We start from the raw sequence: 27,581 nt of genomic DNA, 5'->3' as shown, positions 1-27,581 counted from the left end.
CTTGTTTCGTCTGCACCAGTGGACATTCCGACAAGATGGCCGCCAAGCTACTTTCAGTGATTTATTAGTTTTGACACATCTCAGACGAGTGTCTTTAAACGTAAAAGGCATTTAATTTGGATTTTGATACTAAAATCTTTAAGGAAATTATTACTAAAAGATCAGCGGAAACAGCCCACAAAACTAAATGCCAGTGGCAAATATAGAAACAGGAATGTCGAGGATTCGGTAATGAAAATTAATGGCCCGTTTTTTATGATCACGCAGGCGTTCCTAATTCATTGTTGCTAGTCAAAAATGTTGTCAGTGTTATAAAGTGCAGAAGTAAAAATCCTGATTTTCGGCGGACAGCGTAAAGAAGGAGCCACAGATGAGCGCTTACCGCAGGAATAAAATGCCAATTGCGAAGAAATGACATCGAAAAGGACTTTGCCTCGTGTTTAACTTAGCTGAAAAAAATCTTAATTTTAGACAAGGAATCTATTCCTTGCCTCCCTGCTTAGTGGCAACAATGATTTAGGGTTCTTAACACTGATAAAGATGCTTTGTAATCAATAGACATGTGCAACTACAAAGATCGCTCCCAAAATGAAACATACTTCTACTGACCTCGTGCTCGGTTGATACAAAAACAGAACACAATCAACACAGCGAAAATTATGAAAAATATAGTTTATTTCTAACGCAACAATACATGTCGCTAAATCTTAGTGGAACGTAATTGATAGAGTAATTTTCTAAAGGCTATAAGAACAGAACGCCAGAATGTCCTTGAAGAGCGAACTTCGCGCCATCTTGGCTGGTGGTATAAAAGAATGCCACTAACAAGATAGCGGGAAGACCAAGGTGCAATTTTCTAAGCTGTCAGAATCTCTTTAAAAAGCTGAAGGAGTCGCACTAGCTGTCTTAGCGAAACAAAATACGTTTGCAGTGATTTACGGTCACAGGGGAACTGGCTGTTTTAATCTAAGTGTTTATTGTAAGGTATAGATTGAATATTTGTACAAATTCCACGATGCGCGAAGGCAACGAGCAAAAATTACGTTCAATAAATAAATGTCTTAGATCAGGAACTCTCGGTATAAAAGCTCTTCTCAACAACATTCACACCTTTAACAAAGAGAAAGGAAATTTGGTGTCGATTGGCTTTTTCAGAAGGATTAACACTGGATTACAAATGTGTGAAGGCGGAAAGCACTGATCTTTACTAACAAGAGTTCCTTCCATTAAATAACGCTCTGATTCACGAGGTTACGACAATTAACGTACCGCAGCGAGTCCAGGGAACTGATTGACCCTCGAATTTAAGCGAGATTCCTTGTCATCTTGTTGTTGTTTTAGGTTCTTCCTACAAGTGAAAGTTGTCCGCTTGGCAGGCTTGGTGAACGGGCGGAGAATGGCAGAGAGGGGAACATGACATGTAGTGTCGTTGTGATCCTTGTGTATCGTTTAAATGTTCTTTAGTTTTTCCTGATGATGAATCGTTGACTTTGTCGTCTTTCTTCCATTTCATTCGACGGTTTTGGAACCAGATTTTGACTTGCCTCTCAGACAGACTTAGTGTCTTGGCGATCTCGCTTCTTCTAGAACTGCATAGATATTTGTTGAAATGAAATTCTTTCTCCAACTCTAACAGCTGCTTGTTGGTGTAGCTCGTTCTATGCCGCTTCGCTTGCCTCTGTCCTGCAAGTAAAAAGCAAAGAAACCATTACATCGCGCCTTAAAACAGCAAATTTCTGATAGTAAAGATAATTTATATCATACACGAAAGGGCATGATCTCTAACTAAAACATGTCTAGTAACTGAATAACTGCGCAGACACCCTCGCGCGATCTAGGTTCAACAAAGAAACTTTCCACTTTGAAAAAGAATGACCTAAACGAAGAATCGAGCTTTCGCGTTTCTTACTTTGTTATTAATTGCTTCCCCTCTTATTTGGGCAAAGTTCAAGTTTTGTTTTCGTGGTCAAAATCGATTCCACTTCAGTTGTAATGGTGGCCTTTGTTATTCAATTGGTGCAATGTTCCAAATTTAAACAATCCTTCTCGCCAATGAAAACGTTTCATTCGCGAAACAATGTCAACTAGATGTTTGCAAACACGCTCTTGCGTTGCATGTTGCGATAGAATGTCAACATTTAATCTTTCGTTACTATCTACCCACTCGCTAAGCAACGAAATTCTAAAGACGAACTTCATTAATCACCAGAGAAGACAACGTACTCTTCAAACCTCCGCCCTATTACTGACAGAAAAGATACTCCTCAATAACAGACGAACGGAGCATAATTTTAGAATCTCGAAAATGTCACTCATTATTTGCAGTTTAAACCATTTATCCACCGTGCGACCATTGACTAAAGGAAAAGAGGGATTAGTTTGTTCCGCTGGTTTCCAACCCGCAGCAAAACTCGAGATTAAGTCCCGCGCTAAAGAGCCACGGACAGGCTGTCCGAAAAAAGGGAAGGTTATCAGTTTTTCTCAGAAAGGTGACATACCAAATCCAAACTCTGACTTGCCGCCTTTCTTCGATTTCATCCACGGATAAATTGGCTGAAGGAGATAGTCTGGAATCGGTGTTGTGTGATGAGACATGGAAGCCCTTGCATCTCCCGCACTACTGCTCTGCCGTGATGGCGCGCAGTTAGAACTCTGAATACCCGATCTTCGGGTTGTAACGTCCAAGAAGGGAAAATAATTCCCTGTCAAACTGATTTGACGCTCAAATTGTGAGGACAGCTGTGAAGTGTATTGCTGGGCATAAATCTCTGCCGAGCTGGGATAAAGCGATGGATGGGCCATGTTTGTCGAAGATGATTTATATGGACCTGACATCTTAACCCTTAACAACATGAGTTATGACAAATAGACTAGTGCAAGAACTTTTTCACTGCTTCACGTGACCCATTTCGACCAATCAGATTCGAGTAGCACGCTGAGTTCATGACCTCGGCGTTCTCTGGTGCAGTGCATTTGTTAGGAAACTTTCATCCACATATCAAGCCAGATCAACTCGCTAAATACACCAGCGTACATCTAAGTGATGATAAAGTCATGTAATTTTGCACGCGTTGCATGCCACTATTTCCAGCCCTTTAATCTCTGGATTTCAAAATCTAAAGCACTTTATTTATATTTTCACCATATTGAAACGTTTTCCAGGGGCTTGCTGAAACATAACACGAAGAACAAGTGTTGCGATAACCTGCAATAAATCTCCGAGCAATTGAGTCATAAATTTCCGTCAAGCGATTTGATTAATGTCCTCTCGCGGAAGAAAACGCCATAGGGCGGCGCCAAACCACTAGCGGCCCGCGTCTATTTCAGCACATGATACAAACGGCATCTTTTGTCGCGCGTTTCGAATGGAGTCTCTTTGGCGCAGGCCCTTTGCATATGTGGCATCACCCGTTGACGCATGATTAATAACCTGCCAAAAAAGTTTCACCGCGAACAGTCTGACTTTCTCAGCCGCGTGCGTGTTTCACGATGTAAATAAACACCTCGAAGGAGTTGCCCCAAGGTTTTTCAATCAGCGCTGAAAAATGACCGACTACAGACGGACGCAAGTGAAGAATCGATGAGTTGAAAAAGAGAGAAAATTTTTGAGGCTCATCACAACTTTTAATTACGATGTAAGAAAGGTCAAAGACTCGCCCTTCAAAACAATTACAATTGACTGAGTTTTCTTTCTAGGAGTAGCCGAGTTTATTGGCCATCACAACATGACACAGTCAAATGCACTTAAACTGAAAGCTCGCTTCCTATCAAAGCTTAGAAGAATCGTTTCCTCACACGAGATGAAATCTTGAGAAATTTCTCTTACTTTGATCTTTATTGTTTGTTATTTTTGGTCTCAGTACCTTTCCGATCGAGATAGTATTTCCCCTTTGAAAATTTATGACCTGTGAGTAACGATATAAAAGGGGTCAGGCCCATTTGCAACGAAGAGAAAAATCAAGGGACAAAAAAAAAAAAAAAAAAAAAACAATGACCCGGCAAAAGCTCTGTTCAAGCTGCGCAAAAGCTCGTTTTCAATTCTTGAGTTTTGTATTTTTGCACTTCAGTAGATATAAAGCGACGAATTTCCTGTCAGATAAGGTGTCTCGGCATTGATTAATAGCTCACTAACAAGAAACCGAGAGCTGTAAGTGTTTATTTATTAAATTAACAAATCGTTATAGCGATTATTCTTTTGCACCATTTACGCGGAGCAAAAGAACCTCCTCGAAGATATTCGTGATATCCAACCAAACTCTTAACACGAAAACTCAGAACACTTGTCTTTGTCATTCGTTGCCCTTTTTCTCGGTTTTCAGTTTTAAGCATTTTTGCGTCCAATTTTCTCGGTATGCTAAGTGGCGCTTGCAACCTCACAGGAAATCCGGCAAAGATCTACTTGTTTCATTTCGAGATAAGAAAAAGCTGGAAATTCCAATGAATTGCGCATCGATTTTGGTCAAAAATCACTCATGCTGTAGGCTGTAAATAGATCACAATTACTCGCTTTTAATTAGTGTCCGCACCGACAGCGGAAAGAATGGAATTGCTCGTCCTTTCAATTAACTTGTATTTCATCGTACAAGGCCTCGAGCCAGGATAGACTCAGGCGATGTACAAATTTTTGCACTCGATGAAAGCCTGTTAGGGATAATTTCAACATTTGTTGCGGACTGTGTCTATTTTGTGCGGAATTTTCAATATTACCACACAGGGCAGAGTTTTGTTGACCACTTCTCTTCAATACACAGAGAATGTAAACCAATATCTTTCACTACAACGCTTAGCAGATTTCCTACCGGATTTTTATATTCTACTTTTTCACACCCAAAACTAACAAGGCGTTTCTGTTGTTCGGTGTATCTGTTTTTTAATAAACAAATACCTAAGAGTATTGAGTGGATTTTTGATAATATTGAAGTGTATTCCAAAATAGTGAGGAATTAGGCGTCCATGTGTTTCCGGAAAAAACTTGTATAATCCCAGATTTCTATACGGAAAGGTCACGTTATTTATAGTCAGTTTTGTCATGTAAAAACATGTTCATAAAAGTCCATGAACCACAAAATATGCACCGCACTAAAAATAATAATAACAGAAATGGATTATTACGATCAGAATTAGACTTCCGTATTCTGATCAACTTGTTTGAGAATTTGGGAATACAACAAACTGTCATGTGCTATGTAGCTAAGGTCGTAGTTTTAAAATATTTTACTATATTTCGCCTTGATTCATGTCGTAATAATAGGGTATTTTCCATATTTATGTAAGTAAAAAGCAAACTGACCGAAGACTTAACAGCTTTTCGTTGTTGGTTCACCACAATTTTTTGTGTTATGATCGGGTAATGGAGACACTGTTTAAATTAGGCTGTCGGGTCTCTGACAGTCGAAAAATTTTATCAAGAAACGGTTTTTGTCTTTACGTCAGAATTACACGCGAAAATTAACAACGATATGAAAGAGATCGGAGACGATCTGGAAACTTCTAACACGTGACCTGTTTTACCGAATCAGAAGTCTTGTTTTAATTCAGCTGTCGTGTTTGGTAATTTTCGCGCGCTTTTTCCTCGCAGTCAGATAAATTTTGGCTTTCGTCTGGCATCTTCAGAATTCTAAATCGTAAACTGCTTAACCCTGAAAGATCTTCTTCTTAAATCTAATACATGCTAATAGACATCATTCATCAGTAATAATAAATCTTCGTGAGAAATATTCATGTGGAAACAGATATTGTTTTTAGAGATAAAGTATTTTGAAATTTGATCAACAGTTTATTAACGCCTGACCGGGCTGTAATTCTTAAATCCGTGGAAACTAGTATTTTCCTGTTATTTTCGAAATTTTTATTGCGATAAGAATTTATTGTGTTTAGCTAAATAGCTTCGGAAAGTAAGCTCGAGATAATGTTAAAAGCAAACCAAGATTTCAGTTTCTCAAATTTTCCCTCGCTTGCCCAAACGATTTTACTGTGAAACCTGATTGGTTAATTTGAGTATTCGACAGTGTTAAGATCGCCTGGATTCGATCAGTGAACAGTACTGTAAGAAACCTCTGATTTACCTTTATGAATTAAATTCGGTTAGAACGAGTAAACCTTGTTTTAAAATCGCAGCCGATAGGAAGGCCAAAATAAGAATACCGCATTTTCAGTCACCAGATCCAAAGAAAGAATTGAAAGTCATCCAGTGCTGATTTAAGAACACTATAATCCTAAACAGCTTACTAGGTTTAACCTAAAAGATTCGTCAAGCTGTTGCCGAGTTTGAAAAACCATAAAAGAAAGTTATTCCCATACCGGGAGTCGAACCCGGGCCGCCTGGGTGAAAACCAGGAATCCTAACCGCTGGACCATATGGAATTCCACAGAGAAGGAACAAAAAATAATGAACATAGATAACAAAGAGAAGAAAGGAATGGGAGATCAGTACAATTAAAGTAAAACAAGAAAAATGACGAAGATTTTAAACTAGATATTTTAGTTAATAGTTGATAGACAGATACCACAATTTACTAGACTCCCGGCAGACCGAATTGTTCTAGCGCAAGGGTATTATTTTCGCTGCAGATGGAACAGTTTCAGTTGTCCCATATGGTCTAGCGGTTAGGATTCCTGGTTTTCACCCAGGCGGCCCGGGTTCGACTCCCGGTATGGGAATACATTTTTCTTAAATGTACAAACATTGCAGGTGTTAAATTCAGATGGATTTACGAAATCCAATATGACGTACAACTGATGAGACTAGTTTCAGCGAAATATATTTTGCAGTGCCAATTTCCAGGGTTTTTTTTAAAAACAGTTTTAAGGGTGTTTTTTTTCTTACAGAAAGTCGAAAGAATATCTAGGACGAGATGTCTTTTAATTCTTACGTACGTTTTTCAAATTCTTTTCTAGCCTGGCCAGTGGACATTGCTCGAGCTATTACATTTGTTTTTTTTTAACGCCAAAACTGCCTGGACTTAGGATTAGCGAGAAGATTAGAGAGTATGAAAGCTATTTCACAAGCGATGTCCTTCCAGGTTTGTTGTATTGTAACCTACAGGTAAATAATTCAGGCTGGGTCATCTTCCAGTTTCAGACAAGTCTTATCCCCAGTTCAGACGTCGTGCTTCTGCCGTGCCGAACTAAATTCAGGAATTAAGTTCGACAAAAGCACGGCAGAAGCACGGCGTCTGAATCAAACTTTTGAATTAAGTTCGGCAAACAATTAAGTTCGACAAGCTCTGCCTTGCTACACGACTCTGGCACGGCAGCGATTCAAACGTCGCGCTTCTGTCGCGCCAAACTAAATTCATGAATTATGTCAATGTATTTTGGCGAGATTTCGTTCCCTCGGGGAGTTAGGAGGAGAATTGTTACGAGGTTTCAGTAAACCCTGGATTTGATTCGACTCTGGCACGACGTCTGAATCAGCGTTGATTTCCTGCCGTGCTAAAGTTGAACCAAATTGCAATTTAGTCCGGCACGGCAGAAGCACGACGTCTGAACTGGGCCTTAGAAATCCCTGTCCGGCTCAGACATCACTTTATAATCTTACCGAGCTAGTGATACAAGATTTTTAACTCTTTAACATTCTTAAAAGAGTGCTTGTATTGTGTATCTCTTTGAAATTTAAGCGATCATGCTCGGTTACATCCAGTTTAAGAAGGTTTTGAAGTTAGCTGTTCTGTTACGTAATTCGTGGAGTAGATTTTTATAATTTTCAACAAACTCTCGGCCCGTTCACCGACGGCTAAACTAATGTTAATATAAAGAAGGTAAACAACAGAGGATCGGGTTCTAATTTTTTTTATAGATTAAACCAATTGCCGGGATTAGTCGGCTGTTCTCGGCCCCTACTCCCAAATCCATCCTATAGACAGCTCTATTAGGCTGTTTTTCATGCGATAAACGATAGTGGCTTATGAAACAGTTCTGCGTACAAACTGATCTTGACACGGCTGTGAGTCAGTCGAGGATTAGTGTTACATCACGTCTGATCTGCTGTAACTTTGTAACTGTTGCATGCTAGGAAAAAATAAATATGAATTTTTCGCGTTGTATGAATGAAGTGTTGCTGTTGATGATATAGGTTGTAATCAACAAAAACCGTAATTTGATAATGGCAATGGCGACGCCGGGAGAATGAGTCGAAACCTGGCGATCCGAGGAGTCGGCGTTGCCGCCAACTTAAACATCACGAGCCGCCATTTTGTTTCATATTAGGAATTTAAACTGCATTTAACTGTGTTTACCAAATAAACAATAATTTGATCACACGATTACAGGAACCAAACTTTAAAACGACGCCTCGATTTCCGATCCCTACCGTACACATCGAGAATTAAAATTAAAACTTATTTAAGCGAACGAAAAAAGGCCAAGTTCTGAACTAATATAAGGGAAAAACGTGCGAATACAAATCTAACACAAAAGGATTACGTAACGCAGAAAAGTCTATTCAAACCCTAATGAACGTTCAAACCGCGCCAACACGAGGCCAAGAGCATGCACCGTAGTGATGACAGGCATACAGGCCTGACGAGGCCTGACGCTCTTGGAAATAAATAATGTTTCGTGAAAAACTCCAGCTTGCAATCGTCTTCCGTAACGCGAAAATGATTCATAAATTTAAAACTTTTACCAACCCAAGCAGCTGAAAACTCGTGGCTTGCTTAAATTTGTTACAAAGCGCTCTTCTGTGGAAAACAAAAATAGCGTAGATTGTGTTGTTCTTCCTCTAAAACGAAAAGAATTCCCAGGAGTACTGCCTCGTCTCCATAACCCCTGCATAAAGCTGTCGGTTACTGGCGGAACCTGAGGCTGGTTTTCACTAGCACATTTGCGTTAAGCAACACTACGCAGACGCAGCAAAAGTGCTAATAACCAGCGCCTTTTAGCTTTTGTTTAGAAATTATCCAAACAAAAGACCCTAATTATGAACATAATACTAGTTAGGTCTGTGAATTTTGCTTACGCTTATAGCCAGTGAAAACCAGCCTTGCAAGTAAGTTTGGCCAATAGTAAAAGTGTTTCCACCCAAATTTGTTCTCGCTCTCGTTCTGTCCAAACCCGACATAGAAACACACCGCTATTCCCTTCCAAGCCGATGCTGAGTTGATTCACTTTAAAGACCAAGCAGTGGTTTGCGCGGTTTCTGAGAAAATGAAACTGTTAAGAACAGTTTAGTCATCAAACTTTATATTTTAATTTTATAATATTATTTTATATATATTATTATATAATTTTATAATATTAACTTTCTTCTTTTTGTATTCATGTCCCCTAATTTTTTGTGGCCTTTTCCATGGAATCCCATATGGTCTAACGGTTAGGATTTCTGGTTTTCACCCAGGCGGCCCAGGTTCGACTCCCGGTATGGGAATACATGTTTTTGAGTGTACAAACTTTGCAGGTGTTTTTATATTTTTTTAATCAAGCACCAAGGCTAGTTAAGTTGAATCCATCAGAGTGAGAGCTTCTTTTTCAACAACTCTACTACAAGAAGTTCTTAACGTGTTGCGATTCAGCTTCAGAAGAAAGTACAGCAGTAATCGATTTAAATTTTTCTCAACCATTCATGTGATAATTAATAGTCCTATTACTATTACCATAAGTAAAATAACTTGGGATCTCCGTTTCACTCAGCTTCAAGTATTCAACTAGTATTTACGCAGAGCACAGAATTGAACTAAAAATTTCGAAGTATTTCACATTTCTCTTATCAAACTTATTGCCCACGAACGTGAACATTTGCTGTAATTGGCGACCAGGCTAGCGCGGGCATTATTTGTCTGTAATGCGCTTGCGCTTTAGTTTATCCATGGGCCTGGGGAATAATTTCCATACGTAAACAATACGTAAACGTGGCGGCAGGGAGAGTGAAGAGAGAATCTCATGCAACGAAATAATACATAGATGAGGTTTTCCAGGAGTTATCACCCCAAAGGAAGACGCTGCGAGTAAAAGCAGACCGTAAACTTTATCCTGTAGTTGTAACAGACGTGGACAAGATCGGAAAGCGGGTTAAAATTCACTATTTTGGTTATAGTGAGCGGTACGATAAGTGGCGGTCGTGCGGTACTGATGACATTCTTTTCCAGCGGATGGAACCTCTTTTTATTCCTTCTGCTCCTTCTTTTGACGATCGTGCGGAATTATTTCACGCAGAGCTATCTCGTGAAATAAAAAGAAAGTCGTATTCTGGCCGAAAGGACAATCCAGCAACTCGCATTGAAATTAGAATTGATCAGGATGTGTTAGATGGAGGGCTTGCATCAGCTGGGAAATCACGGAAAGAACGAGGAAAGACTGTGTATCGAATTAATTCAAACCAGGCCTTAGACCGTTTTCTGGGAGTCAAATGGGATGAACGCATATTCAATGAAAATGGTGATTTCGCGTTTGTTATTGAAGGAACTGTGCGGCACTTTCGTCGTTGGGTTCCTCAACAGGCTTCTTCGACAGGGAATATACGAGATAGCTGATTAAAAAATAAAAAAAAAAATAAAGAAAATCATTTCGATGAAAAAACAAAACATGAACAAAATGAAACGGGTTTGAATTAACGCATTTTTACTTACTTGTTTATTTCGAACGTAAACCGAGGCAATTTATCCCCTTTTGGACCACTTGTTTCCTCGCCAAAATCGTTTTGTGCACCTACCGCCACCGCGAAAAGAGCCAGCGAGGACAAAATCACCAGCGCGTAAACTTCGAGTCCCATTTCCCGAACTCAAACAATAATTAAACCTCATGTATTATACATCAAATTGCGCCAAATTTATTCCTCTTTTCGTATTTCGCGGACCAGTTTTGTGCATTCGCCTTAGAGTTCTAGCCCAAGACTCTACGGCCAGTACTTGCATGTGGCATGAACGTCTCTTCGACATGTCTGAATCGCTAACCAAAAGTCTAAAAAACCCGAACGAAATGTTTTAATGATTGCCTTCAAATGCAGTGGTATAGAAAACTTATATATGTTAGTTTTATAAACTGAAGGTAAGAAAGATAGCAATTCAAATGGAATACACGAAAAAGAAGAAAATGTTCGAAAATTAGCGTGTTTTTGACTCACCCCAGACTGCGTGACATGTCATGAAAATCTGTAGAGGCAGTAAGTTTGATATGCTAAGCACCACTGTTAACTGTCTATTCGCTCAGACTCAGAATAAAACATCCGATCATGTCACTTGAAGCACAAAAAAACATTGCTGATTTTCAAACCGGGAGTCGAACCCGGGCCACCTGGGTGAAAACCAGGAATCCTAACCGCTAGACCATATGGGATACCACGAAAAGAAATAAACAGCAGCAATTAGAGTAACCTTGCACTAGAGCACTGCGTCCTAGAGATCCAATTATTATCCAAAAGTTCTAGTTTGAAATCTTTTTATTTGTTATTTTCTTCTAGCATGCATCCACTGATCTCAGTTACCTTTCCTCTCATTGTTATTTATATTTGCTAACTTATTTTTCATAGTTAACACGTGGAATCCCATATGGTCTAGCGGTTAGGATTCCTGGTTTTCACCCAGGCGGCCCGGGTTCGACTCCCGGTATGGGAACGCACCTTTTAAGTGTAAAAACTTTGCTGGTGTTATTCTTACTTTTTTTTTATCAAGCACTAAGGCTAGTTAACTTGAATCTATCCGAGTGAGATCTTCTTTTTCAAACACTCTACTACAAGAACTTCTTAGCTCGCTACCATTCAGCTTCAGAAGAAAGTACAGTAGTAATCGATTGAAATTGTTCTGAACAATTCATGTGGTAAGGTTAGCAAAATAACTTAGGATCTCCATTTCACTCACCTTCAAATATTCAACTAGTCTTTACCCAGAGCACAGAATTCAACTAAAAATTTCGAAGCATCTCAAATTTCTTTCAAGAACCACTGTTAACTGTCTTCGCTCAGTCTCAGAATAAAACATCCGACCATGTCACTTGAAACACACACAAAAATGCTAATTCCCATACCGGGAGTCGAACCCGGTATGGGAATATTCATCATTTTTTTCTTTTTTGCTATTTTCTTGATACATGTATCCACTGATCTCCCTTGACTTTCTTTTCTTTATATTTATGTTCATTTACATTTTACACAATCCCATATGGTCTAGCGGTTAGGATTCCTGGTTTTCACCCAGGCGGCCCGGGTTCGACTCCCGGTATGGGAACTCACTTTTAAAGAGTACAAACTTTGTAGGTGTTTTTCTTACTATTTTTTTTTTTTCATCAATCACAGAGGCTAGTTAAGTTGAATCTATCCCAGTAAGAGCTTCTTTTTCACCAACTATTCTGGCGAGAACTTCCTGACGCGATAAGATTCGGTTTCGGAAGAAAGTAATCGGTTGAAATTTTTCTCAACCATTCATGTGGTAAGGTTAGTAAAACAACTTAGGATCTCCATTTCACTCATCTTCAAATATTCAAGTAGTCATTACTGAGAGCACAGAATTCAAATAAAAGTTTCGAAGCATTTTATATTTCTTTTAAGCACCACTGTTAACTGTCTTCGCTCAGTCTCAGAATAAAACATCCGACCATGTCACTTGCAGCACAAAAAATTGCTAATTCCCATACCGGGAGTCGAACCCGGGCCGCCTGGGTGAAAACCAGGAATCCTAACCGCTAGACCATATGGGATACCACGAAAAGAAACAAACAGCAGCAATTAGAGTAACCTTGCACTAGAGCACTGCGTCCTAGAGATCCAATTATTATCCAAAAATTCTAGTTTGAAATCTTTTTATTTGTTATTTTCTTCTAGCATGTATCCACTGATCTCAGTTACCTTTCCTCTCATTGTTATTTATACTTGCTAACTTATTTTTAATAATCAATACGTGGAATCCCATATGGTCTAGCGGTTAGGATTCCTGGTTTTCACCCAGGCGGCCCGGGTTCGACTCCCGGTATGGGAACACTCTTTTTAAGTGTACAAACTTTGCTGGTGTTATTCTTACTTTTTTTAATCAAGCACTAAGGCTAGTTAAGTTGAATCTATCCGAGTGAGATCTTCTTTTTCAAACACTCTACTACAAGAACTTCTTAACTCGCTACGATTCAGTTTCAGAAGAAAGTACAGTAGTAATCGATTGAAATTGTTCTGAACAATTCATGTGGTAAGGTTAGCAAAATAACTTAGGATCTCCAATTCACTCACCTTCAAATATTCAACTAGTCTTTACCCAGAGCACAGAATTCAACTAAAAATTTCGAAGCATCTCAAATTTCTTTCAAGAACCACTGTTAACTGTCTTCGCTCAGTCTCAGAATAAAACATCCGACCATGTCACTTTAAACACACACAAAAATGCTAATTCCCATACCGGGAGTCGAACCCGGGCCGCCTGGGTGAAAATCAGGAATCCTAACCGCTAGACCATATGGGACTACTCGAAAAGAAAACAATAGCAGCAAATAGAGTAGCCTTGCACAGGGATATTTTCGCGCTGGAAGGTAGTTTATTGTGGTGTTTATCTGTGTCTATTATTGTCTAGAAAGTATAGTTTAAGATTATTCCGTTCACAGGCTCTCTATTTTGTCTTGAGTTCATCGAGATCGCATGTTTAGCAAAATGTTAATCATTTGCGTTAAGCAACACTACGCAGACGCAGTAAAAGTGCTGATAACCAGCGCCTTTTAGCTTTTCTTTAAAAATTATCCAAACAAAAGGCCCTAATTATGAACATAATACTGGTAAGGTCTGTGTATTTTGCTTACGGTTATACTTATGTGACAGTGAAAACCAGCCTTGCAAGTAAGTTTGGCCAAATTTGCTTTTCTATCTCTCGCTCTGACCAAACCCGACATGGAAACATACTGCTATTCCCTTCCCAGCCGATGCTGACTTGATTCATTTTAAAAACTGAGCAATGCCTTGCGCAGTTTCTGAGAAAATGAAACTGTTAAGAACAGTTTAGTCATCAAACTTTATATTTCAATTTCACAATATTATTGTGTTGCACGACACCGCATCGGAATAAAAAATGCAACCATGTCACTTGAAACATAGAAAATTTGCTAATTCCCATACCGGGAGTCGAACCCGGGCCGCCTGGGTGAAAACCAGGAATCCTTACCGCTAGACCATATGGGACTACTCGAAAAGAAAACAATAGCAGCAAATAGAGTAGCCTTGTACAAGATGGAGGGTAGTTTATTGTGGTGTCTATCTGTATCTATTATTGTCTAAAAAGTCTAGTTTGAGATAATTCTGTCCAGTGACCCTCTATTTTTGTCTTGACTTCATCGAAATCGTAAGCTTAGCAATATATTAATCCTGTGACAGACATCTTCATCATTTTTTTCTTTTTTGCTATTTTCTTGATACATGTATCCACTGATCTCCCTTGACTTTCTTTTCTTTATATTTATGTTCATTTACATTTTACACAATCCCATATGGTCTAGCGGTTAGGATTCCTGGTTTTCACCCAGGCGGCCCGGGTTCGACTCCCGGTATGGGAACTCACTTTTAAAGAGTACAAACTTTGTAGGTGTTTTTCTTACTATTTTTTTTTTTTCATCAATCACAGAGGCTAGTTAAGTTGAATCTATCCCAGTAAGAGCTTCTTTTTCACCAACTATTCTGGCGAGAACTTCCTGACGCGATAAGATTCGGTTTCGGAAGAAAGTAATCGGTTGAAATTTTTCTCAACCATTCATGTGGTAAGGTTAGTAAAATAACTTAGGATCTCCATTTCACTCATCTTCAAATATTCAAGTAGTCATTACTGAGAGCACAGAATTCAAATAAAAGTTTCGAAGCATTTTATATTTCTTTTAAGCACCACTGTTAACTGTCTTCGCTCAGTCTCAGAATAAAACATCCAACCATGTCACTTGCAGCACAAAAAATTGCTAATTCCCATACCGGGAGTCGAACCCGGGCCGCCTGGGTGAAAACCAGGAATCCTAAATGCTAGACCATAATTTTAATTGTCAAGTCGTGGAATCCCATATGGTCTAGCGGTTAGGATTCCTGGTTTTCACCCAGGCGGCCCGGGTTCGACTCCCGGTATGGGAACACACTTTTTAAGTGTACAAACTTTGCAGGTGTTATTCTTATTTTTTTTTATCCAGCACTAAGGCTAGTTAACTTGAATCTATCCGAGTGAGATCTTTTTCAAAAACTCTACTACAAGAACTTCTTAACTCGCTACCATTCAGCTCCAGAAGAAAGTACAGTAGTAATCGATTGAAATTGTTCTGAGCAATTAATGTGGTAAGGTTAGCAAAATAACTTAGGATCTCCAATTCACTCACCTTCAAATATTCAACTAGTCTTTACCCAGAGCACAGAATTCAACTACAAATTTTGAAGCATCTCTAATTTCTTTCAAGAACCACTGTTAACTGTCTTCGCTCAGTCTCAGAATAAAACATCCGACCATGTCACTTGAAGCACAAAAAAAAAAAAATGCTAATTCCCATACCGGGAGTCGAACCCGGGCCGCCTGGGTGAAAACCAGGAATCCTAACCGCCAGACCATATGGGACCACTCGAAAAGAAAACAATAGCAGCAAATAGAGTAGCCCTGCAGAAGAGCACTTTCGTGCTGGAGGGCAGTTTATTGTGGTGTTTATCTGTGTCTATTATTGTCTAAAAAGTATAGATTGAGATTATTCTGTTCACAGACCCTCTATTTTGTCTCCAGTTCATCGAGATCGCAAGCTTGGAAAAATATTAATCTGGTGCGTGGGATGTGAACGAGTCAAAACGCAAAGAAAAGAAAAGAAAAGAAATAAAATGACTCGTACTAAAAAAGTGAACGTCTATGGACAGACTAGTTTGACATCTTCATTGTTTTCTTTTTTGATATTTTCTTGATACATATATCCACTGATCTCCCTTGACTTTCTTCTCTTTATATTTATGTTCACTCAATTCTTACACAGTCCCATATGGTCTAGCGGTTAGGATTCCTGGTTTTAACCCAGGTGGCCCGGGTTCGACTCCCGGCATAGGAACTCACTTTTTTTAAGTGTACAAACTTTGCAGGTGTTTTTCTAACTTTTATTTTTCATGATTATTTTTTTTATCAATCACTGAGGTTACTTAAGTTGAATCTATCCCAGTAAGAGCTTCTTTTTCACCAACTATTCTGGCGAGAACTTCCTGACGCGATAAGATTCGGTTTCGGAAGAAAGTAATCGGTTGAAATTTTTCTCAACCATTCATGTAGTAAGGTTAGTAAAATAACTTAGGATCTCCATTTCAGTCATCTTCAAATATTCAAGTAGTCATTACTGAGAGCACAGAATTCAAATAAAAGTTTCGAAGCATTTTATATTTCTTTTAAGCACCACTGTTAACTGTCTTCGCTCAGTCTCAGAATAAAACATCCGACCATGTCACTTGCAGCAGAAAAAAATTGCTAATTCCCATACCGGGAGTCGAACCCGGGCCGCCTGGGTGAAAACCAGGAATCCTAACCGCTAGACCATATGGGATACCACGAAAAGAAAGAAATAGCAACAATTATAGTAGCCTTGCACTAAAGCACTTCATTCTTGAGGGTAGTTTATTGTGGTGTCTATCTGTCAATTATTATCCAAAAATTCTAGTTTTTTTATATCTTCATTAGTTTTCTTATTTGTTATTTTCTCCACCCATTCTTTACCCATCTCCCTTACATTTGCTCTCTTTGTTATCTATGTTCACAATTTTTTTTGTCAATCCCTATGGTATCCCATATGGTCTAGCGGTTAGGGTTCCTGGTTTTCACCCAGTTAGTTAATGGGAGTCGATATGTTTTTCCCGGTATTTTTCTTTTGCATTATTATATGACTCTGTTTCACAAGGACTTGGAACTGCACAAATTCACCAATTTGATTGGCTGAAATCGATATTGAAAGCGGTCTAGATTTTTCCATCTAGATCGGCATCTATCTAAACCGGTAATGTTTTGCAGTGAAAAAGTTGCAAACTAAAATGCAAAATCACTAAATATTTTAATCTAACAATATTTGTTTATGCAAGTGCCGAAAAGCCTGTTGAAGATTTTAAGATTAGAGTTTTTAGTTAATAGTTGATAGACAGACTGAGTCACCACAATAAACTAGACTCCCGGCAGACCGAAGTGTTCTAGTACAAGGGTATTATTTTTGCTGCAGATGGAACAGTTTCCAGTTGTCGCATATGGTCTAGCGGTTAGGATTCCTGGTTTTCACCCACGCGACCCGGGTTCGACTCCCGGTATGGGAATACAATTTTTTCTTAAAATGTACATACTTTGCAGGTGTTATATTGCATGGATTTACGAAATCCAATATGACGTACAGCTGATGAGACTAGTTTCAGCGAAATATATTCTGCAGTGCTAATTTACAGGGTTTTGTTTAAACAGTTTTAAGGTTTTTTTTTTCACAGAGTGTCGAAAGAATATCTAGGACGAGATATCTTTTAATTCGTACGTACGTTTTTCAAATTCTTTTCTAGCCTCGGCGGAGGACATTGCTCGAGCTATTACAATGTTTTTTTTAACGCCGAAACTTCTTGGACTTACATTTAGAATTAGCGAGAAGATTAGAGAGTATGAAAGCTATTTTACAAGCGATGTCCTTCCAGGTTTGTTGTATTGTAACATACAGGTAAATAATTCAGGCTGGGTAATCTTCCAGTTTCAGACAAGTCTTAGAAATCCCTGTCCGGCTCAGACATCACTTTATAATCTTACCGAGCTAGTGATACAAGATTTTTAACTCTTTAATATTCTTAAAAGAGTGCTTGTATTTTGTATCCCTTTGAAATTTAAGTGATCATGCTCGGTTACATCCAGTTTAAGAAGTTTTTGAAGTTAGCTGTTCTATTAGGTAATTCGTGGAGTAGATTTTTATAATTTTCAACAAACTCTCGGCCCGTTCACCGACGGCTAAACTAATGTTAATATAAAGAAGGTAAACAACAGAGGATGAGGTTCTATTTTTTTTAGATTAAACCAATTTCAGGGATTAGTCGGTAGTTCCCGGCCCCTCCCACCAAATCCATATTATAAGATACTTAATATCCATCCTATAGACAGCTCTATTAGGCTGTTTTTCTTGGGATAAACGATAGTGGCTTATGAAATAGTTCTGCCTACAAACTGATCTTGACACGGCTGTGAGTCAGTCGAGGATTAGTGTTACATCACGTCTGATCTGCTGTGAATTTGTAACTGTTGCATGGTAGGAAAAAATAAATATGAATTTTTCGCGTTGTGTGAATGAAGTGTTGCTGTTGATGATATAGGTTGTAATCAACGAAAACCGTAATTTGATAATGGCAATGGCGACGCCGGGAGAATCGAATGAGTCGAAACCTGGCGATCCGAAGAGTCGGCGTTGCATGCGGGGAAAAAATAAATATGAATTTTTCGCCTTGTATGAGTGAATTGTTGTTGTTGATGATATAAGGTTTAATCAACAAAAACCGTAATTTGATAATGGCAATGGCGACGCCGGGAGAACGAGTCGAAACCTGGCGATCCGAGGAGTCGGCGTTTCCGGCAACTTAAACATCACGAGCCGCCATTTTGTTTCATATTAGGGATTTAAACTGGATTTGTCTGTGTTTACCAGATAAACATTAATTCGATCACACGATTACAGGAACCAAACTTTAAAACGATGCCTCGATTTCCGATCCCTACAGTACACGCCGAGGATTAAAATTAAAACTTATTTAAGCGAACGAAAAAAGGCCAAGTTCTGAACTAATATATGCGAAAAACGTGCGAATACAAATCTAACACAAAAGGATTACGTAACGCAGAAAAGTCTATTCAAACATTAATGAACGTTGAAACTGCACGAACACGAGGCCAAGAGCATGCGCCGTAGAGATGACAGGCGAGGCCTGACGAGGCCTGACGCTCTTGGAAATAAGTAATGTTTCGTGAAAAACTCCAGTTTACAATCGTCTTCCGTAACGCGAAAATGATTCAAAAATTTAAAACTTTTACCAACCCAAGCAGCTGAAAACTCGTGGCTTGCTTAAATTTGTTACAAAGCGCTCTTCTGTGGAAAACAAAAATAGCGTGGATTGTGTCGTTCTTCGTCTGAAACGAAAAGAATTCGCAGGAGTACTGCCTCGTCTCCATACCCCCTGCATAAAGCTGCCGGTTACTGGCGGAACCTGAGGCTGGTTTTCACCAGCGCATTTGCGTTAAGCAACACTACTCAGACGCAGGAAAAGTGCTGATAACCAGCGCCTTTTAGCTTTTGTTTAGAAATTATCTAAACAAAAGACCCTAATTATGAACATAATACTAGTTAGGTCTGTGTATTTTGCTTACGCTTATACTTATGCGCCAGTGAAAACCAGCCTTGCAGGTAAGCCTTGGCTAATAGTAAAAGTGTTTCTTCCCAAATTTGCTCTGGCCCGCGCTCTGTCCAAACCCGACATAGAAACACACCGCTATTCCCTTCCAAGTCGATCCTGAGTTGATTCACTTTAAAGACCGAGCAGTGGTTTGCGCGGTTTCTGAGAAAATGAATTTGTTAAAAACAGTTTTAATCATCAAACTTTATATTTCAATTTCATAATATTATTTTGTTGCATCCCACTGCGTCGGAATGATCTCCCTTAACTTTCTTCTTTTCGTATTTATGTCCACTAATTTATTGTGCCCTTCTCCATGGAATCCCATATGGTCTAGCGGTTAGGATTCCTGGTTTTCACCCAGGCGGCCCGGGTTCGACTCCCGGTATGGGAAGACATGCTTTTGGGTGTACAAACTTTGCAGGAGTTTTTATATTTTTTTATCAAGCACCAAGGCTAGTTAAGTTGAATCCATCAGAGTGAGAGCTTCTTTTTCAACGACTCTGCTACGAGAACTTCTTCACGTGTTACGATTCAGCTTCGGAAGAAAGTACAGCAGTAATCGATTGAAATTTTTCTCAACCATTCATGTGATAATTAACAGCCCTATTACTATAACCATAAGTAAAATAACTTGGGATCTATAGATCTCCGTTTCACTCAGCTTCAAATATTCAACTAGTACAGTTGCGCAGAGCACAGAATTCAACTAAAAATTTCGAAGCATTTCATATTTCTTTTAAGCACCTCTGTTAACTGTGTATTCGCTCAGACTCAGAATAAAACATCCGATCATGTCACTTGAAGCACAAAAAAACATTTCCGATTCCCAAACCGGGAGTCGAACCCGGACCGCCTGGGTAAAAACCAGGAATCCTGACCGCTAGACATATGGGATACCGCGAAAAGAAATAAACAGCAACAATCAGAGTAGCCTTGCACTAGAGCACTTCGTACTGGAGAGCCAATTATTATCCAAAAATTCTAGTTTGAAATCTTTACAATTTTTTTTAATTTGTTATTTTTTTCATGCATGCATCCACTGATCTCAGTTACCTTTCCTCTCTAGGTTATTTATATTTGCTAACTTATTTTAAATAGTCCATTCGTGGAATCCCATATGGTCTGGCGGTTAGGATTCCTGGTTTTCACCCAGGCGGCCCGGGTTCGACTCCCGGTATGGGAATACACATTTTAAGTGTACAAACTTTGCAGGTGTTATTCTTATTTCCTTTTTTTTATCAAGCACTAAGGCTGGTTAACTTGAATCTATCCGAGTGAGATCTTCTTTTTCAAAAACTCTACTACAAGAACTTCTTAACTCGCTACCATTCAGTTTCAGAAGAAAGTACAGTAGTAATCGATTGAAATTGTTCTGAACAATTAATGTGGTAAGGTTAGCAAAATAACTTAGGATCTCCAATTCACTCACCTTCAAATATTCAACTAGTCTTTACCCAGAGCACAGAATTCAACTAAAAATTTCGAAGCATCTCAAATTTCTTTCAAGAACCTCTGTTAACTGTCGTCGCTCAGTCTCAGAATAAAACATCCGACCATGTCACTTGCAGCACAAAAAATTGCTAATTCCCATACCGGAAGTCGAACCCGGGCCGCCTGGGTGAAAACGAGGAATACTAAACGCTAGACCATATGGGACTACTCGATAAGAAAACAATAGCAGCAAATAGAGTAGCCTTGCACAGGAGTATTTCCGTGCTGGAGGGCAGTTTATTGTGGTGTTTATCTGTGTCTATTATTGTCTAAAAGGTATAGTTTGAGATTATTCTGTTCACAGGCCGTCTATTTTGTCTTGAGATCATCGAGATCGCATGTTTAGTAAAATGTTAATCCGGTGCGTGGTATATGAACGAGTCAAAACGCGAAGAAAAGAAAAGAAGTAAAATGACACTTACGAAAACAATTAAACGTCTCTGGACAGAGTAGTTTGACATCTTCATCATTTTTTTCTTTTTTGCTATTTTCTTGATACATGTATCCAGTGATCTCCCTCGGCTTTCTTTTCTTTATATTTATGTTCACCCAGGCGGCCCGGGTTCGACTCCCGGTATGGGAATTTACCATTTAAGTGTACAAACTTTGCAGGTGTTTTTCTTACTTTATTATTATTATTATTATTATTATTTTTTAACAATCACTGAGGCTAGTTAAGTTGAATCTATCCCAGTAAGAGCTTCTTTTTCACCAACTATTCTGGCGAGAACTTCCTGACGCGATAAGATTCGGTTTCAGAAGAAAGTAATCGGTTGAAATTTTTCTCAACCATTCATGTGGTAAGGTTAGTAAAATAACTTAGGATCTCCATTTCACTCATCTTCAAATATTCAACTAGTTATTACTCAGAACACAGAATTCAACTAAAAATTTCGAAGTCTTTTATATTTCTTTTAAGCACCACTGTTAACTGTCTTCGCTCAATCTCAGAATAAAACATCCGACCATGTCACTTGCAGCACAAAAAATTGCTAATTCCTATACCGGGAGTCGAACCCGGGCCGCCTGGGTGAAAACCAGGAATCCTAACTGCTAGACCATATGGGATACCACGAAAAGAAAAGAATAGCAACAATTATAGCAGCCTTGCACTAAAGCACTTCATTCTTGAGGGTAGTTTATTGTGGTGTCTATTATCATCCAAAAATTCTAGTTGTTTTTTTTTATATTTTCATAAGTTTTCGTATTTGTTATTTTCTTCAGCCATTCTTCACCCATCTCCCTTACACTTGCTTTCTTGGTTATCTGTGTTCACAATTTCACAATCCCTATGGTATCCCATATGGTCTAGCGGTTAGGATTCCTGGTTTTCACCCAGGCGGCCCGGGTTCGACTCCCGGTATGGGAAAATATATATAATTCTTATTTTGCATTATTATATGACTCTTTCTCACAAGGACTGGGGACTACCAAATTCACCAATTTGATTGGCTGAAATCGATATTGAAAGCGGTCTAGATTTTCCCATCTATAGACCGGCATCTATCTAGACCGATAATGTTTTGCAGTGAAAAAGTTGCAAACTAAAATGCAAAATCATTGAATATTTTCAGCTAACAATATTTGCTTATGGAAGTGCCGAAAAGCCTGTTGAGAAAAGAAAGTAAAGAGGACGAGCAAACCTTAGCAGAATTAAATTCAGCTCATCGCCGCTCGCAAGCAAAATGTCATTTAGTACAAACCAGTTACATTAAATGAATTAAATTGTTCTTGTTTGCGCCATATAATCAACATCTTATAAACCGAACTTAGTCGGTCAGTATGGGAGAATGTCAAGATTCTCCCTAGCCTGTTCCAGGCTCTCGGTAGTTGGGGACGAGCGAAAAATAGAGGGCGAGCGAGAGAAAAAACGAGGGGGTTTAGGCAAGGAAGAGAAGGGACAGTCCTTCCTCGGTGTTTTTTTTTCTCGTTCGCCTTTTTTTTTTCGCTCGCCCCCAACTACCGAGAGCCTGGAACAGGCTAGATTCTCCCATACAGACCTCCTGCTCGGTTAATTAGAGCTAAAAGCTAGCCATTTTATTTAGTCATTTACCAGGTTTAGCTTTAAAGGTTGGCCGAGCTGTCGCCGAGTTTGAAAAACCGTAAAAGAAAAGTTATTCCCATACCGGGAGTCGAACCCGGGCCGCCTGGGTGAAAACCAGACAACAATTCAACATAGACAACGAAGAGAAGAAAGGAATGAGAGATCAGTACAATTGAAGTAAAACAAGAAAAATTATGGAGATTTAAAACTAGATTTTTTAGCTAATAGTTGATAGACAGACACCACAATAGACTAGACTCCCGGCAGACCGAAGTGCTCTAATGCAAGGGTATTCTTGACCGAAGTGCTCTATTGTAAGTTAATATAGTGTTAGGATTTGGATTTTTAGTCATTATTATGTATTTTTTTTCTACCTGATGTTTTTACCGTGTATAAATAATGATTAAAGATTAAAGATTAAAGATTCTATTTGTTGCTTTTCTTTTCTTTTCGAGTAGTCCCATATGGTCTAGCGGTTAGGATTCCTGGTTTTCACCCAGGCGGCCCCATTTTATTTCTCAGCTGATACATTAAACCGACAAAAATAAAAGAATCAAATTGAAAAAAGTTAGCAGTGGTACAGACAAGGAACCCAAAATGGTTCGATACTTTTAGTTGAATGCTGAGTAAAGATTCATTGAAAACTCTAATGTCAATGAGATAGAAATGTCAAGTTATTTCGATATCATTACCATATAAATGGTTGAGACAAAATTCCGTTATTGTTTATGAAGTGGTGGAAAGAAATAAAAGACAGAAGTCTTCCAGTAAAAGTTCTGAGATCAAAAGCAAGAGAGGGTCATTTTTGCTGCTGTGGTGGGAAAAGGCATGTGATTTGTGTCCATGCCTAATCGTTTTAAATTAACCGAGCCGGAGGGACTGAAGCACTGGAACCGAAGTCATGCCTGGTGGATAATCACGTGTTAGTCCTTGAACTTAACACTCAATTTTCATTTCGACAAGCATGCTGCATGCCACTAATCACACAGCTTGACAGAACGAATATTTGTGGTATTGACAATGATCAGGAAATACGGTTCCATGTTTCATGGGAAGTCTTGAGTGGATAGAGGTGACAATCCCTGCTTTTCACGCCTTGTTTGCGTCGACTGTCGGACGCCAAAAGCGGATTATGTGCCAACATTCCGTTTCTCTTACGTGTCCTGGCGTGAAATGACGCCCCGGGACACCATTTGAAGAAACGCCCCTCCATTTTACTTAGAATTTGTCATTTGTAAAGTTTTCGTTGACTTTCAACCTTGAAAATGTTTCTAAAAGCAAAAAACTTTGGATAATCTCTTTACGTTCATTGAAAGGTTGATCACTGTTATAACAATGTTAGGAGCGTCTCCCGGTGAATGAAACAAACTAGAGGCAGCCAAATCACCTCGAACATCACGAAGGTATTTGTAACCAGTTTTCTAATCGTTTCAGTTTTTTATCGTTTAAGAGCCTTGCTCTTCGAAGATTCCTTACTATCATTTCTCAGACTTGCCAATCGAACTAAGTTGCATTTGTGTCGAAAAAGCCCCTTTACCGCTCGATGTCTGTAGGTGCTCTACTGTTAAATGTTTCTATCTGTAAACTTAGCAGTGTGAATTAAACTACGAGAAACAAAAATCCAAAGGAATACAAAGTGGACACGGATCAGCGGAACATTCTGTCGAAACACCCAAGCATTCAGTCAGTCGCCACCAACGACATGGTGGACATTGCAAAGTGAGAAATGAAAACGTTTTTCTCAAATCATATCTCGATTGAAGCATCTTGAAAAGCAGCTTGATATCTTTCTAGTTTTACTGAGACTGTTGCAAGTCTGGATTTCTGTTTTGCCCTCGTTTAAATCTGGCCTTTCTTATCTGGCAACTTTGCTGTTTGTTAAATGCAGAAGATAACAAAGAAGTATAGATAACTGATGTACCTACGCTCATAAGTAGGTCTTGTAAGCAGTAAAAATTATGATTAGCACATTTTAACAGGTCTAGTGGGGATCTGACTAAAACTTACGAATCACCATTAACCATACCTTTTGCGAATATGAAGACATTCGAAAATTTTAACTTTCATCTTGCCGAATCGTCCGTTGTGCACGTCGGTCATCCAAGGTCCAGCACATTGCAACTCTGAAATATCAAAAGAGTTTGTCAAAGGTGTTTTAAAGTGTTAGCCATTTTGGATAGCGAATATAGGGATCGGGATGGAGATATTAGTTTTAGCTGACAATTATAACACTCGGTTTGATGTACAGTTTGGGAGGCACATTAGACTAAAATGAGATTTTCCAAGAAACTTGTGATGTACGGGTGTTCAAAGGAGGAAGTTTCACTGTTTGAAACAGTTATGTGATATTTTTAGAACCGAACTTTGAACAGAGACTTAAACAAAACCATTGAATGTGCTTCTCTCGATCTGTGCGCTGAGTTTTTAAGGGCTGTAAGTCCATGAATTTTCTTCGGTGTTTTCGCACGAAGTTACTCGGCACCTTTATACGAGACACAAGCAATATTGGTTCGTTTATAGGAAGGAGTTACCAACTTTTTCTAAAATGACGAAAAGCGAATTGAAGAAGTAGCTTATACCTCCTTGACTTCCAAGTTATGACTGAAGAGCGTGCGCTAAACTTTTCCAATTTTAATCTACGGATTTGTCGTTTCAAGTTTCCATTGTATTCGGTTTTACAAGGTCAATTCTGTTCGACTCAGGAATTGAAACTGCACGATCGTACGTACTTTGGTAGCCTCAGGGGAGAGTGCAACTTAATCTGGATTTGATCATTCTTTCACATTCATGGCTTGCTGTTGCCAATAAAAAAGATTTTAAAACTGACTCTTTTCGCCCTGATGTGCTTAAGCTGAAGTAGAATAAACCGAGTTTATTTTGATACAGATATTTAACTTTCATAACTTTCCTTTCTGTGCGGTTGTGTTCTTTAATTTTCTAACACTCCGCGATGGCTGGCTTAAAGCAAGTGTGAGATACAATGCACATCATGGAGAGTTTGAGCGTCTCCGTGAGAAGGAGTCTTTCTTTTTAAACTAAAGTTAACTTTACTTTTCGTATTTCCTATACTCAAAGCATTACATGATGCATGAGGCAAGTCGAACTGAAGCCTAACGAAGGAAAGTTCCAGTATTTAGAAACCGTGCTGATTCAACACGACAGACTGAAGAAACGTTTGGCAGGAGACGCTTTATTGAGGATACACACTGAATTCCTGATATCACAAACTCGGTATATCGTCGATGTCGTGAACAGAGCTGAATTTTTAAAGTGTAGTTATTTTCTTTACGTGTTTCTTACACTATCAAGGAAAATTCATGGCTTTACGCTGTCAAATAATGTTGCTTCTGATGTAGTAAAAGTGCAGCGGTTTAAACACAGACTGAATGATGTCTAGAGTAAAAACATAAAACAAGGTTGAATAGGCACAGCACGGAGGGCCTGTCTTCCGAGTGCCTTTCAAAGCTACACTGAGATATCAACTCTATACATGATGTTCTCCAGTTTGCTAAATAGCATGTCGCAACGGTAAAAGGTACAAAATTAGTTTTTAAACATACGGAAATCAAGTCCAATAAAATCTGAAGGGAACATCACATAATTAACGTTCTAATTAAATCACAAGGTTTCGCCGACAGACCATTGTGCTAAAAGAGCGGAAAACCACAGTGTACAGTAAAAGATAATTGTCAAGACAACTGTATAATTGAACCAAAGAAAATGCGTGAGAAAAGACAAGGAGATTTACCTGTTCAGAGGAAAATTTGCGTGTCTTCGCACCTTCTTGAGTACTTTACCCGCTTGAAATCGTTGTTTAATTGTTACGGTATCCACGCGAAGTTTATACTCGTTAGAAAACTGTCTTGTTGAACACAGTAGTGAACTGCACGAGATTGATTTATCTTGCTTCACAGGTATTTACACCATGAGTTATACGAGATCATGTGAAAAGCATACGTTGAATTGTAGGAGACGTTCAGTCTGCTGCCAGCTAGCGTTGCGGCTGCCGTCCAACTGAAATCATAAATCAATCGCTTTAACTTTCGGTTGGCATGCGCGAAACACGAAACGACGTATTTTTCTAGATAGCAATAGGAAAGTAAATAAATAGATAAAGCTCACTTTGCGGTAGGCGATTAAAAACTTCAAAGCTTCCTAAAGAGTTTTTAGACTCAAGGAATATTCAAAGCAAAAAGACAAAAAAAGAGAACTTAACACAAATCACTGTTTCCAAAGGCGAGAAAATTAATTACTGATAAAAAGTTAGTTTTTCACTGAACTGCGCACGCAATGTTATTAATTGATATAGAATTACGAGACCGCACAACTGTCCGGCAAATGATTTATCATTTCATTGCTATCTTTAACCTTCAATATCCATATTGACTGTCTTTGTTTTAATTTCTCCACTAAAAGGATCTTGGCTTTTATCGGCTCCATATCTGCTAAACAAACTTGCACTCGAGCGGTGTTTATTCACGGAAGGTGGAGCAGAAAGAAAAAAACAAAACATTTTTCAAAAAAAAAAACAAAAACATTTTAAACAGAATTTTAAGAGACCAAAAGCCCACAACTTCGATTATTTTAAGATACTCTTTAGTGATTAACAGCACAATTATTTTAGTGTGCAGTTAGGGAAGAAAATTAACGTTATGATTGAAGAACAAGCAATCCCATATCGTTAACGAAAAACGTTCGGCACTACACTTCCTAAATGAAAAGAAATTTAAACACAAGAAATCCTTCCGCTTG

At 38.8% G+C, this 27,581-nt stretch overlaps 1 protein-coding gene and 18 non-coding genes across 22 annotated transcripts; 10 read left to right on the top strand and 9 right to left on the bottom strand.

Annotated features, from left to right (window-relative positions):
- Nucleotides 1-657: 657 nt before the first annotated feature.
- Nucleotides 658-27,574, bottom strand: LOC110054317 (uncharacterized). 4 transcript variants are annotated; one of them, XR_016206166.1, is made up of 4 exons: nucleotides 26,952-27,574; nucleotides 26,578-26,843; nucleotides 24,856-24,952; nucleotides 1,547-1,683 (listed from the first exon to the last, which is right to left on the bottom strand). XR_016206166.1 is itself a non-coding variant. In XM_020760698.2 (2 exons), the coding sequence occupies exons 1-2, from the start codon at nucleotides 2,851-2,853 to the stop codon at nucleotides 1,349-1,351; spliced, it is 690 nt and encodes a 229-aa protein (XP_020616357.1). In that variant the 5' UTR covers nucleotides 2,854-5,673; the 3' UTR covers nucleotides 658-1,348. The 4 variants fall into 4 exon arrangements, 1 of the variants encoding a protein (XP_020616357.1); XR_002297210.2 differs by lacking the exons at nucleotides 26,578-26,843; nucleotides 26,952-27,574 and adding an exon at nucleotides 25,365-25,450; XR_016206167.1 differs by lacking the exons at nucleotides 26,578-26,843; nucleotides 26,952-27,574 and adding an exon at nucleotides 25,409-25,434.
- Trnae-uuc (transfer RNA glutamic acid (anticodon UUC)) lies at nucleotides 6,292-6,363 on the bottom strand. Its single transcript has one exon. It is a non-coding gene; the product is annotated as a tRNA-Glu (tRNA).
- Nucleotides 6,589-6,660, top strand: Trnae-uuc (transfer RNA glutamic acid (anticodon UUC)). Its single transcript has one exon. It is a non-coding gene; the product is annotated as a tRNA-Glu (tRNA).
- Nucleotides 9,296-9,367, top strand: Trnae-uuc (transfer RNA glutamic acid (anticodon UUC)). The gene has a single exon. It is a non-coding gene; the product is annotated as a tRNA-Glu (tRNA).
- Trnae-uuc (transfer RNA glutamic acid (anticodon UUC)) lies at nucleotides 11,200-11,271 on the bottom strand. The gene has a single exon. It is a non-coding gene; the product is annotated as a tRNA-Glu (tRNA).
- Nucleotides 11,478-11,549, top strand: Trnae-uuc (transfer RNA glutamic acid (anticodon UUC)). The gene has a single exon. It is a non-coding gene; the product is annotated as a tRNA-Glu (tRNA).
- Nucleotides 12,087-12,158, top strand: Trnae-uuc (transfer RNA glutamic acid (anticodon UUC)). The gene has a single exon. It is a non-coding gene; the product is annotated as a tRNA-Glu (tRNA).
- Nucleotides 12,556-12,627, bottom strand: Trnae-uuc (transfer RNA glutamic acid (anticodon UUC)). The gene has a single exon. It is a non-coding gene; the product is annotated as a tRNA-Glu (tRNA).
- Trnae-uuc (transfer RNA glutamic acid (anticodon UUC)) lies at nucleotides 12,834-12,905 on the top strand. Its single transcript has one exon. It is a non-coding gene; the product is annotated as a tRNA-Glu (tRNA).
- Trnae-uuc (transfer RNA glutamic acid (anticodon UUC)) lies at nucleotides 13,305-13,376 on the bottom strand. Its single transcript has one exon. It is a non-coding gene; the product is annotated as a tRNA-Glu (tRNA).
- Trnae-uuc (transfer RNA glutamic acid (anticodon UUC)) lies at nucleotides 14,012-14,083 on the bottom strand. The gene has a single exon. It is a non-coding gene; the product is annotated as a tRNA-Glu (tRNA).
- Nucleotides 14,383-14,454, top strand: Trnae-uuc (transfer RNA glutamic acid (anticodon UUC)). The gene has a single exon. It is a non-coding gene; the product is annotated as a tRNA-Glu (tRNA).
- Trnae-uuc (transfer RNA glutamic acid (anticodon UUC)) lies at nucleotides 14,942-15,013 on the top strand. Its single transcript has one exon. It is a non-coding gene; the product is annotated as a tRNA-Glu (tRNA).
- Trnae-uuc (transfer RNA glutamic acid (anticodon UUC)) lies at nucleotides 15,414-15,485 on the bottom strand. The gene has a single exon. It is a non-coding gene; the product is annotated as a tRNA-Glu (tRNA).
- Trnae-uuc (transfer RNA glutamic acid (anticodon UUC)) lies at nucleotides 16,369-16,440 on the bottom strand. Its single transcript has one exon. It is a non-coding gene; the product is annotated as a tRNA-Glu (tRNA).
- Nucleotides 19,614-19,685, top strand: Trnae-uuc (transfer RNA glutamic acid (anticodon UUC)). The gene has a single exon. It is a non-coding gene; the product is annotated as a tRNA-Glu (tRNA).
- Trnae-uuc (transfer RNA glutamic acid (anticodon UUC)) lies at nucleotides 20,406-20,477 on the top strand. Its single transcript has one exon. It is a non-coding gene; the product is annotated as a tRNA-Glu (tRNA).
- Trnae-uuc (transfer RNA glutamic acid (anticodon UUC)) lies at nucleotides 21,782-21,853 on the bottom strand. The gene has a single exon. It is a non-coding gene; the product is annotated as a tRNA-Glu (tRNA).
- Trnae-uuc (transfer RNA glutamic acid (anticodon UUC)) lies at nucleotides 22,083-22,154 on the top strand. The gene has a single exon. It is a non-coding gene; the product is annotated as a tRNA-Glu (tRNA).
- Nucleotides 27,575-27,581: the final 7 nt, after the last annotated feature.

Source organism: Orbicella faveolata, unplaced genomic scaffold, assembly GCF_042242905.1.
Source record: "Orbicella faveolata isolate gen_17 unplaced genomic scaffold, um_ofav_v1 contig_13, whole genome shotgun sequence".
NCBI lineage: Eukaryota > Metazoa > Cnidaria > Anthozoa > Scleractinia > Merulinidae > Orbicella > Orbicella faveolata.
Note: the sequence above shows the minus strand (reverse complement) of the source record. Positions and strands in the feature narration are given on the sequence as shown.

Bases quoted from the DNA above. Each gene is read 5' to 3' on its own strand.
- LOC110054317 (XM_020760698.2), bottom strand. From the start codon at position 2,853: ATGTTGTTAAGGGTTAAGATGTCAGGTCCATATAAATCATCTTCGACA. The intron at 1,684-2,498 runs GTATGTCACCTT...TTTTACTTGCAG, and splicing joins CAAGTCAGAGTTTGGATTTG to GACAGAGGCAAGCGAAGCGG.